The sequence below is a fragment of the Petaurus breviceps genome, unplaced genomic scaffold (genome assembly GCF_028583685.1).
Source record: "Petaurus breviceps papuanus isolate PSGF00001 unplaced genomic scaffold, PetGlider_PUasm1.0 207, whole genome shotgun sequence".
Lineage (NCBI taxonomy): Eukaryota > Metazoa > Chordata > Mammalia > Diprotodontia > Petauridae > Petaurus > Petaurus breviceps.
Window position 1 is genome coordinate 31858022 of NW_027185850.1, and position 15541 is coordinate 31873562.

The 15541-nt window shown below is 46.0% G+C and overlaps 1 protein-coding gene across 1 annotated transcript in view; it reads right to left on the reverse strand.

Moving 5' to 3' along the window:
• Window positions 1–15541, reverse strand: part of LOC138164763 (nuclear body protein SP140-like protein) — a 393765-nt gene that overhangs the window by 13157 nt on the left and 365067 nt on the right. The window contains exons 7-12 of the mRNA XM_069092727.1: window positions 13028–13087; window positions 11192–11406; window positions 7519–7566; window positions 6651–6728; window positions 4109–4156; window positions 331–370 (exon numbers count right to left, since the gene is read on the reverse strand). Coding sequence (XP_068948828.1) covers window positions 331–370; window positions 4109–4156; window positions 6651–6728; window positions 7519–7566; window positions 11192–11406; window positions 13028–13087 — 489 coding nt within the window. The remainder of the gene's footprint in view (window positions 1–330; window positions 371–4108; window positions 4157–6650; window positions 6729–7518; window positions 7567–11191; window positions 11407–13027; window positions 13088–15541) is intronic.

Consider the following 15541-nt stretch of genomic DNA (forward strand, 5'->3'; position numbering starts at 1 on the left):
TGGACCACTGGATAGCATGTTGGACTTGGAGGAGGGAAGACCTGAATTCAAATCCTGTATGTGACCCTGGGAAAGTCACTTAACTGCTGCCTGCCTCAGTTTCCTCATCTGCAAAATGGGGATAATAATAGCACCTCCCTCTTAGGGTTGTTGTGAAGATCAAATCAGTATAAAGTGCTTTGCAAACCTTAAAGCTTTATGTAGATGCTAGCTATTATTATTATTATTATTACATATTGTATGTAGCACCACCAGTGGGAAATATTCACGAATTGTCACAACCCCACCACAACCTGTTCCTTTTACACAGAGTTACAATTTGGTACTTACCTGGTAACCAGGGCTGGCTCAAACGAGTCTTTCCTGGTGCCTGCGGAGGCAAACAAGAGAACATAGATGTCAGTCAGGGTGGGTTCATGCACAGTGCAGAATGAGTCTTCCTTAGGGAATGGACCCAAGAATGCCAGGACCTTCTGTCCTCTCTCCACAATTCTGGAGAGAACATGGAAGGCATAAGCCAGCCTTTGTCTCCAGCGCTGTCCTGGAACATCGGGGCTAGCCATTGGGATGGGGAGGAGCCCTGAGCTGTGTGTGTGCCCTCCCTTCATTGAGAAGCCCAGCCTCCTTCCACCCAGTAGAGTCTCTCAGAGTCTAGCCCACAACAGTCCTCTCTATTCCAGAGGAAAGACCTCCCAGGCTACCCACGTGAGTGCGGGCCTGCCTGTGTTTGTGCTCACTCCAGTATCAGGAATGGGGACAAAGAGAGGGACATCCTTGGAGCTGGCGTCCTGGAAACTGGCATTGGATGGTTGCCAGGGGAATTGCTGAAGACATGAGACAAGCCGCCAGGACCCTTGCCCATTGGGACAAAAGACTCAAGGGCCCTTGGCTCTGGGCCTCCCTCTTCTAGCCTGGCAGAATCAAAGATCCCTCATCTCTATTAATAATCAGTGATGGGGCAGGTCACTGGGCACCAGCCTGGGAACTGGCCTTCTATCCCTTTCCTTCCTTCTTGGCTGAGAAAACATTGTGGAAAACAAATCGATCCATTAGTGAACATGCTAGGTCTATACCAGGCCTACACCCAGAGTCAAGGGGCTTCCTTGGCCTAGGAAAAAGACCCAGGGGCAGAGAACCCCAGACTTCTAGGCTAGGAGAATCAATAGACACATTGCCTTTCCCACATGGTGGTGGAGCAAATAACGTCTGTGTCCTTCTTGACCCCCAACTTAGTCAATCTGTCACCAAGTCTTGCTTCTACCTTCATGACATCTCTTGTATACATACCCCCTTTTCTCCTCTGACACTGCCCCCACCCTGGTGCAGGGCTTTATCACTCCATTCCTGGAGTATCAGTGGGAGCTGGTGGGTTTGCCCCCCTCAAATCTCTCCCCACTCCATTCATCCTCCACTCAGCTGCCAAAATTATTTCTCTAAAGGGCAGGTATGATCACGTCATTCTGCCCCACATCTCCCATGCTCTGCTCAGAAAAATTCAATGACTCCTGTGATTATTGCAAGCTTTATATTGTTTGATGTTATAGTTATAATGATAGGATCCCAAGATGGCATCACTTAGGTTAAGTGGCCCTAATGGCTGCTAAAGCATATAGGCGAAGACTAGTGATTTGGATTTTTCCACTGCTCTTATCTGTTAAGTCAGGCAAATAATGCCCAAGGATTTCACTTGGATGAAACCCTTGACCTACTGCAGGAGCCTTGAGTCATTCTCCTCCTGCTGACCTAGAAAGATAAGCTAATTTGTGGATCTGATAAACTCCCCCATCCAAGCCTCACCCCCAAATTGCTATCAATAAGCAACCCTGAAAACGTATCTGGCAATCTGATGATGAGGAAGGCCCCCTCCCACATCTGGCCCCCATTACTTGTTCTCAACCCCTACACATTCTTAGGGTATATGATTTTGCCACCTGAAGCCCAGCTTGGAGCATGCTTCTTCCCTGACACATCTCCCTCCCTCTCGAACTGGGTGAGTTTCTTGCATCTGTAGGGAGAATCTGTTTGCTTCTATAGCCATATGTGTGTGTGTGCGCATGTGCATGCATGTGTGCGCACATGTGTATGTCTGTGTGTGCACATGTATGTGTGCGTGTGTCTGTGTGTATGCGTGTGTCTGTGTGTGAGAGTGTGTGTGCGCACACACTTTTGTTTGCCTGCTTTCTGAGTCACAAAATAATAAAGCACCCCTTTATATCTACTCCCTGAGTATAAATTTCTAGGAAATTCATGAACCCAGGTTTCACTTTAACTTGAGCTGTAAGGCCAAATAAAACAATTCCCTCCAGTATTAAACAGAAATTCCCCTGGAGTTTACAGCCATTCACAGCCTAGTTTCAACCTACTTTTTCAATATACATAACTTCCCCAAGGTCCAGCCAAACAGGCCTTGTCTGGTCCTCAAACACAGCACTTGGTCTCCACCTCTGGGCCATTGCATTGACTGTCCCTCCCCCAGACTCCTTCCTTGCTTCAGTCAGTTTACCAGGCTCTCTTCAAAGGTTGCCTTAGATGTACTTTCCTACATGAAGTCTTTCCTTATCTGCTTCCTCATTCCAATGTTCCCTTTCAAAAGAACCTTGTATTTATTTTGTACAAGAGGCAGCATTTTATATGAGAGCTGGTTCTCAAGCCAAGAAGGTCCAGTTCAAGTGTCCCCTCTGAGATGGACTGGCTGTGTGGTAAGCCACTCACCTTCTTGGGCCTCTGGGCAATTCTCTCACTATTTGTTTCAGAGATGGTGATGACTTGTATTGGTAAAGGGAGTTTCCTCTTTGGGAGGTCCCTGAATCAGTGACATTACAAGCCCAATCTCTGACTCCAGATGTATCCTTATTTTGTGCACATTTCATTTATTCTTGTACATATAACACCAACATTCTCCTAGGGATACCCCGTATGGCTGTGAGCCATGGAATATGGTGGTTTCTGAGGAGCCAATGTCTCACATCATCAATAGGGGTAAGGGAATCTTGCCCAGGGGCACGAGTGGGCTATATGTGTCACTGATGAAGAAACGGGAGGAGGAATATTGGGACATGATTATGGTGTTGAAAACAAAAGACATCAATTATAAACCTACAGATATTATCAGAGAAACGTACAGCATGACCAGGAGGCTGGCCAGTCTTTTCAAGATGGCCTGAACCCTTGACCTCCCTGGGGAGGACTCATAGTGGCAAGTGGGAGTGGGCATGGGTGAGTCAACACCTGCCAATTAAAGGACACAGATTCACTGGGGCAATGAAGAAAACCAGAGGCCAGGAGGGTCTGACAGGTGTGACCGCTGAGCCTTGCCCAGCAGTGATCTGTGCCATGAGCTTGAAATTAGAGGCAAAAAGCTGCCAAGCTGCCAGTGGCCAATCTTCCAAAGGGCATGGGCCAGTGAACTTCACTTTGATCCCTGGTAGAGTTCTGGGATGAATAACTAAAGGGAGGTGAGGTGGAATTCAGGTAAGGAAGCCCCTCTCTCTAACCCTATTTCTGTTGCTAACCCTGATTCTGAGGTATCATTCCCTCATTCAGGGGCAGATTGGCCTCCATGTGACCCTGGGGAGTGAGGGGAGTTAGGGAGTGGAGGAGGGACAAATTATTCCTTGATCCTTGGTCCTAATTTGTCTAACTATTAAGACAGTAAAGTTTACCCTTTCCTTTCCTGAAAATGAAGGCCCGGTAAGAAGAGATTCTGCCGGCAAGGGGAGACACATCAGATTTCAAAGAATCCCAGAAATGGAACTGGAGGGACCTTCAGCATCCAGTCTGTCCAACCCAGACCTAAACAAGAATCCATTAGCCCCAACTATGGCAAACCTCCGTCTCCCCACCAGTGACTGCCCCTTCCACCTGGGGAAGTTCTCAGAGTGAGGAAGCTTTTGCTGACATGAACCTCAGTGTAACCCTCTCAGCAGCTTCCCTCCGCCTTGCCCCGACTCCTGGCTCTGTCCTTGGGGCCAAGCAGGGCAGTCCCTCCTCCCAGGAGAGTCCTGGGGCTAGCTGCCCCAAGCCCTACCAGTGAGAATTGCTGCTTCTGAGCCCAGAGGATTCCAGAGGCACAGTAATACCTCCTGGGGGAAAGTCACCTTAAAATTACCTTCTTTCTCTGGAAGTGCCTTCTTTTAGGTTGGGATGAAGATGCATCCTGAAAAGGAGAAACACTTCATGAGCAGGCCCCCCTTGGAGCTTCCTTCTGCTCCCATATTTCCAAGGGCCTCTCAGAAGTAAATACCCATCTCTCCGCTCCCTGATTATGCAAACTCAGCACATCTAAAGAAAAACTCATCCAGCCCCCCACTCTGGTCCCCCTTCTGGCCATGGACTTCTGGTGTGGTTACCCCTACCCTCTGGACACTTAGAAGCCACTCAGGCCCCTGCGTCCCCCTCATGCCCATCTTTGGGCCCCTTTGGAGCCCTTCTCTTTAGCTATCCATCCTCCTTCACACTCCCTGACTCAGTACAGACTCTCCCCAAGGTCCGACTACCAGGGCCCCCATCACTCAGAAGGAAGGGAAGGCTTCCTGCCCCAGCTGGAATCTCCTCCTCCTCATTAACTACTCGTGTTCTTCAATCATGAATCACAAAGTTAAGTGAACAACACTTGCCCAACCACCATGCCAGGGGCTTGTCCCAAGAGACTAATGACTGATGACTTATCATGGGCCTGATGAGCAGGGCAGGTGGACACAGGGTAGGTTTGGGATTGGTGTCAGGGAAAGGTCCCACCTTGTGAGAATTTATCATTCCCTGAATGTGCAATGACCCTCCCCACCTCCATGCCTTGTCTGACACCATCCCCTCTGCCTGGACTTCCCTCCTGTCTCCTCAGCTCTCTCTACTGAAATACAAGGCCTGAAGCATGAAGTCTGCTCCAGGGAAGGTTTCCTACTGGACTTCACTGCATACCCTGCCTTGCATTAGGATTTTTTGTGCAAATTGCTCCATTTCCCTGAATGGACTGTAAGCTCTAGGAGGGCAGGCCCTTGTCCCTCCTTCCACCCTTTTCATTGTTCAGCACAGTGCATATTGCTCCAGAGGTCCAGCTACTTCTTTGTGCAACCAACCCTGCTTCTCCTTGTTAGAGGAGGTGAGCGGTGACATACACAGAAATCACGCAGCCATGATGTTAGACATCTGGTCCAAGAGGTGAGCTTTATACAATGCAATTTTGACTCCTTGAAAAACTGTGAGTAGAGCCAAGGGTTGTTGTATAATGAATCCCATGTAAAATGAAGAAAGGGAAACTCCTTCTTGGGGGGGTGGGGGGGCTGATCTATCCTTCCAAGGGCCAATTGTACAGGACTCTCTCCTCATTGGTGGAGATGGATCCTCAATGTTCCAACCCATGTCAGGGGAGTGGAATTGGTGACAGTCATAGAAAAGAGAGATCCTGGTCCTTCTGGTGTCCAGCCCTCACCATAGGGAGGCATGGGGAGTTAGGTCTTCAGTCTCTATTAATTGGGAGAGTTCCATACAATTGGTCCTTTGAGCTAAGGACAATACCTTTATATTTCGTGATGGGATGAAATAATAGTAATGCTGATGGTAATGATAACTGTCATTAATATAAGTAAAGCCCGTTACAAATACCATCTCATTTGTCCCTCACAACAATCCTGAAAGGTAGGTGCTATCATTGAGCCCATTTTACTGATTAGGAAACTGAGTCTGAGGACGAGGGTCACACAACTAACTAGTAAATACCTGAGGCCATATTTGAACTCAAGTCTTCTTGACTTCAGGTCCCGACACTTCATCCACTGTACCATCTAGCTACTTAATAGAAGACCCCCTCGGCCTATTCTGCCCCATACACATGTACCTATGTAGGTGGCTTTGAAGCAGCCAGCTGTCTATTCTGACACAGATGGAGCTGCAGAGGGAAGGAATGGGAATAAGCATGTGCTAAGCCCTTTTCATAAATTTTCACTCATTTGATAATGAGCTTCAATATCCCAGGGGATCTGTGATTTCTTCCCCAGTGACCAAGTTCCAACCAACCCATATCTCAGACAACCTGGACCCTACATCTGCCTGTCCTAAGCAGGGTCACCCTAGAGGATCCTTTCCCTGGACCTGGAATGCCATGGAGAACTCCATTCTCCATCAGCAGCTCGATTTGCCTTCCAGTAAACAGAACAATATGCCTGCTTCAATACGGCTAGCCTCACCTCTAATGAAAAACAAATGGGAATAGGGTCATGAAGAATGAGGAAATGAGGAGAGAGGAAAGAAACAGTAGTGGAAAACCTCTGAAAGAATGAAAAATAATAGAAAGAATGAAGAAATGAGCCCCCACACACTGAAGGGTGGAAGAAAGGGAGGAAAGATCTCTGAAAAGAAAGACCAGGGGGACCCTCCCCCTACAAAGGAGAAAGGACTGACCGTGAGAACTTTCAGAGAAGTTGTAATTCATTGAGATTCGAAGGAGATTTTGTCGTCTGCAAGGATGGAAATAGAACAGTTGAAGGAAGAAGAGAAGAGAAACCTGAGATCTGACAGTTAAGAAAAAGCCGTGGAGACTGAATAAGGCACTGGACTCCCTCCCAGCAACAACAAAGCTTAGGAGGCTAAGAGTGTAGTAAAGCTTAGGGGTGAAACCAATGAGGCATCTGCTTCTTGATGAAGAAATGACTTACCTGGGCAGGTGTAGCCTGACACCGAGTTGTCCTTTTCTTGGCTTTTGGCTGTCTTCTAGTTTCACCTTCAGGGAGGGTCTATAGAGACAGCATTCAATTAATGTCAGTTCAATTCCAAGTTCATTTACTGTGACAAGCAGGGTAAGAGAATGAAATATTTGTGTGAAAATGAAGGTAAAAACTCAAAGAAATATGATCTTATTTTCCCTGTGTGTGGCATTCCTGATGACCATCCCAATGGCAGGCACTAGGTACTGAAATTTCTGACTCAGTATTTAGCTTGGTGGCTACTATGACACCCAGATCTTCCTCTATCACCTCTTCATTACTCCAGTTCTGCACTTTGACTGGTTTGAAGCGTAACTGGTTCCTTCATTCTAGGAAATTAGGTAGTGTTCACAAAGTATTTTCTTTAAGCTGCAACTACCAATCATTTTTTAAAAGCATTTATTAAGTACCTCCTGTGTGGTTGCCCTTGTGTTCTGTGTTAGAGATATAAAGACATAAATGAAACATACCCTGTCCTCAAGATGTTTACCTTCTATAAGGAGAGAAACCAAATGCAAAACAAGTATTTTAAAAATACGTACAAGAGACTCGGCTCAGGAGTGGGCATTCATCTCATTTGATGCCCTCCAGGGACCCCTAGTCAGAGCATGATAGGGTCCACTGCCAGAATGACCAGATTAAATAGAACATAGATAATGTTATTGTGGGGTTTTCTAAGTCAATTTGCTGCTGACAATGATCCTTAGGGACAGTCTGATGGCCTCTGTTTCTGCTTGAGTTTGACACAGCTGATTTGGATAAGATTTGGAGGGGGAACAGCTGCCATATGGCCCCCTGGGTAAAGTCAGATCATAATTACCTTTTTTCTCTTGCCAAATTTTCTTGGAGGACAAGGTAGAATTTTTTTCTGAAAGAGACAAAAAGTTAATGAGCAGGGTCTGTGACCTCTCCTGCTCCCCAACCCCAAGCTCCATATTTCTAAATCTGCACTAATAATCCCCATCTCCAAACCTCATACCAAATTCTAGACACCTAAAAACAATTCACAGTCTGCCTGTCCCTTCCCCCAAGGGCTCCTCCTTCTGACTTTGTACTTCATTTAAAAAAAAAAAGTTGTTTCTTTAATTAATTTATAGTTTTCAACATTTATTTCCACAAAATTTTGGGTTTCAAATTTTCTCCCCATCTCTCCTCTCCCCTACCCCAAGACAGCATGCATTCTGATTACCCCTTCCCCCAGTCTGCCCTCCCTTCTATCACTCCCCCTCCACCTCTTCCCCTCTATTTTCCTTATAGGGCAAGATAGATTTCTATACCCCATTCCCTGTATATCTCATTTCCCAATTGCATGTAAAAACAATTTTTTAACATTTATTTTTAAAACTTTCAGTTTCACATTCACTCCCTTCCTTCCTCCGCACCCATTGAGAACGCAAACAGTTCTATATAGGTTATACATGGGTAGTCATGCAAAGCACTTCCATAACGGTCATGCTGTGAAAGACTAACTATATTTACCTCCATCCTATCTCATCCCTCATTTATTCTATTCTCTCCTTTGGCCTTGTCCCTCCTCAAAAGTGTTTGCTTCTGATTACCCTCTCCTCCCATTTGCCCTCCCTTCTATCATCCCCCCCATCCCCTTCCCCCTACTTTCCTATAGGGTAAAATGGATTTCCATACCCAATTGAGTGTATATGTTATTCCCTCCTTAAGTCAAATCTGGTAAGAGTAAGGTTCACTTATTCCCTCTCACTTCCCCCGTCTCCTCCATTGTAAAAACTTTTTCTTGCTTCTTTTATGTGAGATAATTGACTCCATTCTACCTCTCCCTTTCTCCTTCTCCTAGTACATTCCTTTCTCACCCCTTAATTTTATTTTTTAGATATCATCCTTTCATATTCAACTCACCCTGTGCCCTCTGTCTATATCTCTCTCTATATATATATCTATATCTATAGCTATATATTCTTTCCAATTACCCTAATACTTAAAAAGGTCTCATGAGTTACAAATATCTTTCCATGCTGGAATGTAAACAGTTCCACTTTAATAAGTCCCTCATGATTTCTCTTTCTTGTTTACTTTTTCATGCTTCTCTTGAGTCTTGTATTTGAATGTCAAATCTTCTATTCAGCTCTGGTCTTTTCATTAAGAATACTTGAAAGTTCTTTATTTTATTGAATGTCCATTTTTTCCGCTGAAATATTATACTCAGTTTTGCTGGGCAGGTGATTCTTGGTTTTAATCTTAGCTTCTTTGACCCCTAGAATATCATATTCCAAGCCCTCTGATCCCTTAATACAGAAGCTGCTAAGTCTTGTGTTATCCTGATTGTATTTCCACAATACTTGAATTGTTTCTTTCTGGCTGCTTGAAATATTTTCTCTTTGACCTGGGAACCCTGGAATTTGGCTACAATATTCTTAGGAGTTTTCCTTTTGGGATCTCTTTCAGGAGGTGATTGGTAGATTCTTTCAATATCTATTTTCCCCTCTGGTTCTAGAATGTCAGGGCAATTTTCCTTGATGATTTCTTGAAAGATGATGTCTAGGCTCTTTTTTTTTTATCATGGCTTTCAGGTAGTCCAATAATTTTTAAATTATCTCTCCTGGATATATTTTTTCAGGTCAGTTGTTTTTCCAATGAGATATTTCACATTATCTTCTATAGTTTTCATTCTTTTGACTTTGTTTTATAATTTATTGATTTCCCATAAAATCATTAGCTTCTGTTTGCTCCATTCTAATTTTTAAGGAATTATTTTCTTCAGTGAGCTTTTGAATCTCCTTTCCCATTTGGTCAATTCTGCTTTTTAAAAGCATTCTTCTCCTCATTGCTTTTTTGGATCTCTTTTGCCATTTGGATTAGTCTATTGCTTAAAGTGTCATTTTCATCAGCATTTTTTGAAGGGGGTCTCCTTTAGCAGGCTGTTGACTTGTTTTTCATGATTTTCTTGCATCACTCTCATTTCTCTTCCCATTTTTTCCTCTACTTGTCTTACTTCATTTTCAAAATCCTTTTTGAGCTCTTCCATGGCCTGTGACCAATTCATATTTTTCTTGGAGGTTTTTGATGTAGGAGCATTGACTTTGTTGTCTTCTTCTGGTTGTATATTTTGATCATCCTTGTCACCAAAGTAGGATTCTATAGTCTGATTTTTTTTCCACTTTTCACTCATTTTCCTAACCAATTAAGTGACTATTTAGTTTTTTGTTAAGGTACGTCTTTGGTTCTAGTGTGCAGGGTGTACTGTCCCAAACTTCAGGAATTTTATGCAGCTGTTTTCAGAGATATTTCTAGGGACCTATAAATTTTCAGTTCTTCCAAGTTGGTATGATCAAAGGAGAGGCATTTACTCCTCTCCTGGTCTGTGAGTGATCACAAGCATTCTTTTCTGCCTTGAAACTCCCTCTCCACTGCTGCCACAAGCTCTGCCATGCCAGCACTCCTCCTAGCCCCAGAACTGCCACCCAGAACCACAACCAGAACTAAGTACAGGCAAAGCAAGAGAATCCTGCCTCAGCACCAGCAAAGAGATCCCTGCAATCCCACTGTGATCAGCTGCTTAACCCCTCACCATCTGTGGGCTGAGACTCTGGGAGCAGCTACGGCCATGGCCACTGTTGTCACAGGCCTGGGTCTAGGGCCAGACCATCTCCTCTCTCACCCAGGTCCCACAGAGTTCACCCACTGACCTGCTATGCTGTCTTTGGCATTTGTGGGTTGAGCAGTCTGGAAACAGCCACAACTGCCAGTGATTCAGTCCCCTGAGGCCTGCTCTGGCCCTGTCTGTGCTGGCGTGGCCCATGCTGACCAGACTGGTACAACAAACCTTTCCTGTCCACCTTTCTGGTTGTCTTGGGCTGGAAATTTGTTTCACTCATTTTGTGTGTTCTGCTGCTCTAGGATTTGTTTAGAGTCCTTTTTACAGGTGTTTGGGGGAGAGTTCAGGCAAGTCCTGCCTTTACTCCACTGGCTTGTCTCTGCCCCATCTAACTTCACATTTCCTGTGGTGGACACCTCCATCCTCTGTCCACTCAGGGGTGGGCCACAAAGGGAGAGAGACAGGGAGCCTGGACAGAGACATTCTGCGACAACAGAACAAATCATGCTGAGCACAGAATGGGACTCTTGAAGATCACTCCAAAGGGCCCAGAAATCAGTGTGAGGTCAGTGGACTACACAGCTAGTCGCCAGCTGCCAGAGGCCAAGGCTCAGCGTGGCTGCCACCCCACCAATGGGTGATGTGAGTGCCAGGCGGGGCACTGGCCAGCAGCCATAAACTCTCCTGAAGAGCTTGGCTGGACAATTTGTGCCCGGTGTGAGCATGTGAACATGTGAGAATGTCTGTCTGTCTGTCAGAGAAGGGGTGGTTGCAGGGGGAGGGTGAGGGCAGTTCATTCAGAGTTGGGTGGCAGGTGTGTGAGCCTGGGAGTGCCAGCCTTGGCCAGCCAGGGGGTCAGGAGGAGCAGTCCCGAGCGCCCGTGGACCTCGGGGAGCCTGGCTGGGGGCTGGGGCTCAGGCTTTACCTCGATGAGGAAGTGTAGGGTGTGGCAGCCAGAGCGGATGCTCTTCTTCCAGTTCTTAGCAAGTCCACGGCCGCCTTCAAGTTCAAACTCCCTCAGGGTGAGCCACGACCCGTCTGCCATCTGGATGCACTTCTCTGAGGAGCCTAGAATTGGGAGGCAGAGAAGGGGGAGGTGAAAGACATAGGGATAGAAGGGGGGAGCCAGGGGAGAGAGAGGGGAAGAGAGAGAGAGACAGACAGGGAAGAGAGAGACAGAGACACAGTGAAAGAGACAGAGACAGAGAGAGACAGACAGAAACAAAGACAGAGAGAGAGAAATAGAGAGAGAGAGATTCTGTGAATTTCCTTTGCTCTGGTCTGCTGGAGGAGTACCCCAGCTAGACACTCTCCCCTCTCCTAACGCCTCTAGCCAAGTAAGGGGAGGCCTCTGTTGATCACCCGGAGGCATCCTGTCTTCACTTGTTTGGACAGAGCTCTTCCCACGATGTCTCCCTTCTTAGACTGTGAGCTCCTCAAAGGCAGGGTCTGTTTTGGTTTTGTTCTGTCTCCTTTCTTTGTATTCCTAGCTTTGCTCAGCTAAATGTTTATGGACTGACTGGCTGGCGGCTGCAGGGGCACTCGACCTGAATCCAGCTTCTCCAAACTCCTTGGTGTTTGACAACTTCCTATGAATTCTCTTTACATTAATTCCATGACAACTGACAAATATGTTAAATATCAATAGATATAAGCCATGCAAACAAAAACTCTTACAATAATTCTTAAGAGTGTAAGGGCGGGGTAGCTAGGTGGCATAGTGAATAGAACACTGGTCCTGGAGTCAGGAGGACCTGAGTTCAAATCTGACCTCAGACACTTAACACAAAACTAGCTGTGTGACCTTGGGCAAGTCATTTAACCCCTACTTCCCTTCCCCCCTTCAAAAAAAAAGCAAAAAAAAAAGCATAAAGGGGTCCTAAGACCAAAAAGTCTAAGAACTGCTGCTCTGGACAAATCTCTGGGCAGCCAGGTGGCACAGTGGATAGAGAGCCAGGCCTGGAGTTAGGAAGACTAATTTGACCTCAGATACTTACTAGCTGTGTGACTCTGGGTAAGTCACTTAACCCTGTTTGCCTCAGTTTCCTCATGTGTAAAATGAGCTGGAGAAGGAAATATAAAACTACTCTAATATCTTTGTCAATAAAATTCCAAATGGGTCACAAAGAGTGGGACACAACTGGAATGAGTGAATAACAACAAAAAGGCAAATATTTAAGATTGTAAGGTGCAGAGAGGGTGGCAACCTGTACTGGTGGAGGGAGTTTTCTCCCCCAGGAAATCACAGGTCTAGTCCCTCTTTATGGCTATTAAGTGTCTGGGGTTCTATGAGTCTGTGCCGCTGCTGGCCCCGCCCCTCACCCCTACCGTAAGATTGTAAGCTCCTCGAGGGCAGGTTTTTTCTAATCCTGTTAACAACCCTGAGCCTTAGCACAGGTTATGCCCATAGTAGGTACTTAATGAACACTATTGGACTTCCAAGCTCATTAAGAAAGGGTCAGGAAGGTCCTGTGACCTCAAAGAACCAGATGTTCTTGAATGAATGACTACTTGCATCTATCTGCCCCTCTTTTCACCCCTCTGTCCATCCTTCCATCTATCCCGCTATTCACCCTTTTCTCCCTCTTTCCATCTCCCTGAGCTTCCTGTCATCTGTGGGAAGGCAAGTGGCATTTTACACAAGAACAAAATGGAGAAAGGTGAGCCTTAAGAACTCTGGCTCTTGGGAGAGTCAAGCCCAGAGGGATTGATGGTGGAATGAGTGGAAGGATGGAATGGATGGATGGGTAGAGGGATGGACAGAAAGGTGAAGGGAAGGGTAGATGGAAATTCCTCTTTGGAACTTTGATCTTTCTGGAAGCTGAAAGAGAAATGACCAATTTGACTTGATCTTTATTCCACCCAGATTGTGCCCTACCCAAAGAAAAGGCATTGCCATTGCTCCAGAGTTGTGTAAGGGAGTGCCAATCATGGAGGCAAAGGGACACAGAGATCAAGCCCTGCCTTTGATGCTCACTGCCTGTGGGGCCATGGCAATTTACTCTGGAGCATCAGAGTAGTGATGCCTCCCTGGGTCCTTGGGAGGGTCAGCTGAGACCCCAAAGCACTGTAGAATGCTCTTCTTTGAGTGGGCAGTGTGGGGAAGCAGGCAGAGCCCTGGGACTCTGGAGGCAGAGGGGCCTGGGCTCAAATCACTGAGGCAGCAAGAAGACCTGAGTTCAAATCTTCTTTCAAATACTTACCAATCAGGAGTGATTGTACAACCTTGCACAAATCAACAAACCTCTGTCTGCCTCTGTTTCCTCATTTGCAAAATAGAAATAATAATATAGCACCTACATCCTAGGGTTGTGTTCCTTAGATCAAATGAGATAATATTTGTAAAATGCTTTGCAAACTTCAAAACACTATATAAATGTTAGCTTTCATCATCACCACCACCATCATCACCACCATCACCACCATCATCATCACCACCACCACCACCACCATCATCATCATCATCATCATCATCATCACCACCACCACCATCGTCATCATCATCATCATCACCATTACCACCATCATCATCGTCACCATCATCACCACCATCATCATCATCATCATCATCATCATCACCACCACCACCATCGTCATCATCATCATCATCACCACCATCACCACCATCATCATCACCACCACCACCACCATCGTCATCATCATCATCATCACCACCACCACCATCGTCATCATCATCATCACCACCACCACCACCATCATCATCGTCACCATCATCATCATCACCACCACCATCATCACCACCACCATCATCACCACCATCACCACCATCATCATTACCACCACCACCACCACCACCATCATCATCATCCTGTCTCTGATACTATTTAATGACCATGGGCAAGTCACTGAATATTCCTGGGCCTCAGTTTCTTCTTCTGGAAAACCAGGGGGTTAGACTCAATGATCACTATGTCTCTTCCAGCTCTGGACCCATGTTAGCAGCAGTCTTCCCAGTAAAGGCCTTCCCAGGTTAAGCCCAAATTTATTAGGCTGTCAGAAGTCAGATGGCTCAGAGAAATGAACAGGGAGCTTAAAGTCCCAAGTCTTGGCTTAGAGGCAGGAAGCAAGGTGTGATGGGAAGAGCATAGGATCTTTCTTGAGTTCTGGAGCTGCTGTTTCTGACCTGGCATTGGACAAGTTACTATCTCTGCCTCCTCTTCTTTATCTGCAAAATGTTAGGGGAGGCCAAGGTTCCTAAGGTTCCCTCCAGCTCTAAATCTTATGGCCCTATGGTTCCATGAAAAAAATTCCCTTTGGTTAATTTTTAAATTTCCTCAGGAAGAGGAACAAGCATTTGTTAAGTGTCTACGATATGCCGGGCACTTTACAAATATTATTTCTTTGATACTTACAACAACCCTGGGAGGGGAAGGCTATTATTACCCCCAATCTGTAGTTGAGGAAACTGAAGCAGACAAGTTAAGGGCCAAATGAGCTCCATGTCTGAATACATGGATGGAATAATAAGTGAGAGACAGTGAATGATGCCTACAACCTGGGAGAGGCAAGCTGGGGCACATGCCAGAGAATGGATGGATCCAGAAGGCTGGCAAGGCCTGGAATGAACATTGTTCCTGTGGAAAGCCAGTGCTAGACAGGAGCTGAGGGTGGTGATGGAAGGGAAGGGAACCTTTAAAAACTCAGAGGGTGTTTAAGCTACACATTGGGGGAGAAGGATCAGAGGACCAGAGAGCATTACATTGGGTGAAATTAGAGGACTCTTGCTCCCACCATGAGCAGGTGTAGAATGGGGCCATCCTATGAGGATCAGTCAAAGAAACAGTCATGTGGGTATAGGGGGAGGGGAGCCTTGAGAGCTGTTTTCAAGCATTAGAAGGTCTGTCAAATGGAGGAGTGATTGGTCTTATTCTCATTGGCCTCAGAGGGAAGAATAAGGAGCAAGGGAGTGAGGGGAGGGAAGTTGCAGGTGGGAGATCAGAAAGGACTTCCTCACAATGAGAGCTCTCTAACTGGGTAACAGGCTGGCCTTGGAGGGGGTGGGCTCATCCTCAGTGGGGGACTTCAAACAATCTGAATGACCATTTGTTTAAGTTAGAGCCAGAGTTCTTTAGGTGGGCTTCTGTGTTCTCTCTCTCTCTCTATCTCTTTGTCTCTTGTCTCTGTCTCTGACTTTCTGTGTGTCTCTGTCTCTTTCTCTCTGTCTCTGCCTCTGCCTTTGTCTCTTTCTCTGTCTTTTTCTCTCTGTCTCTGACTCCTGTGTCTCTGTCTCTCTGTTTCTGTCTCTGTGTCTCTT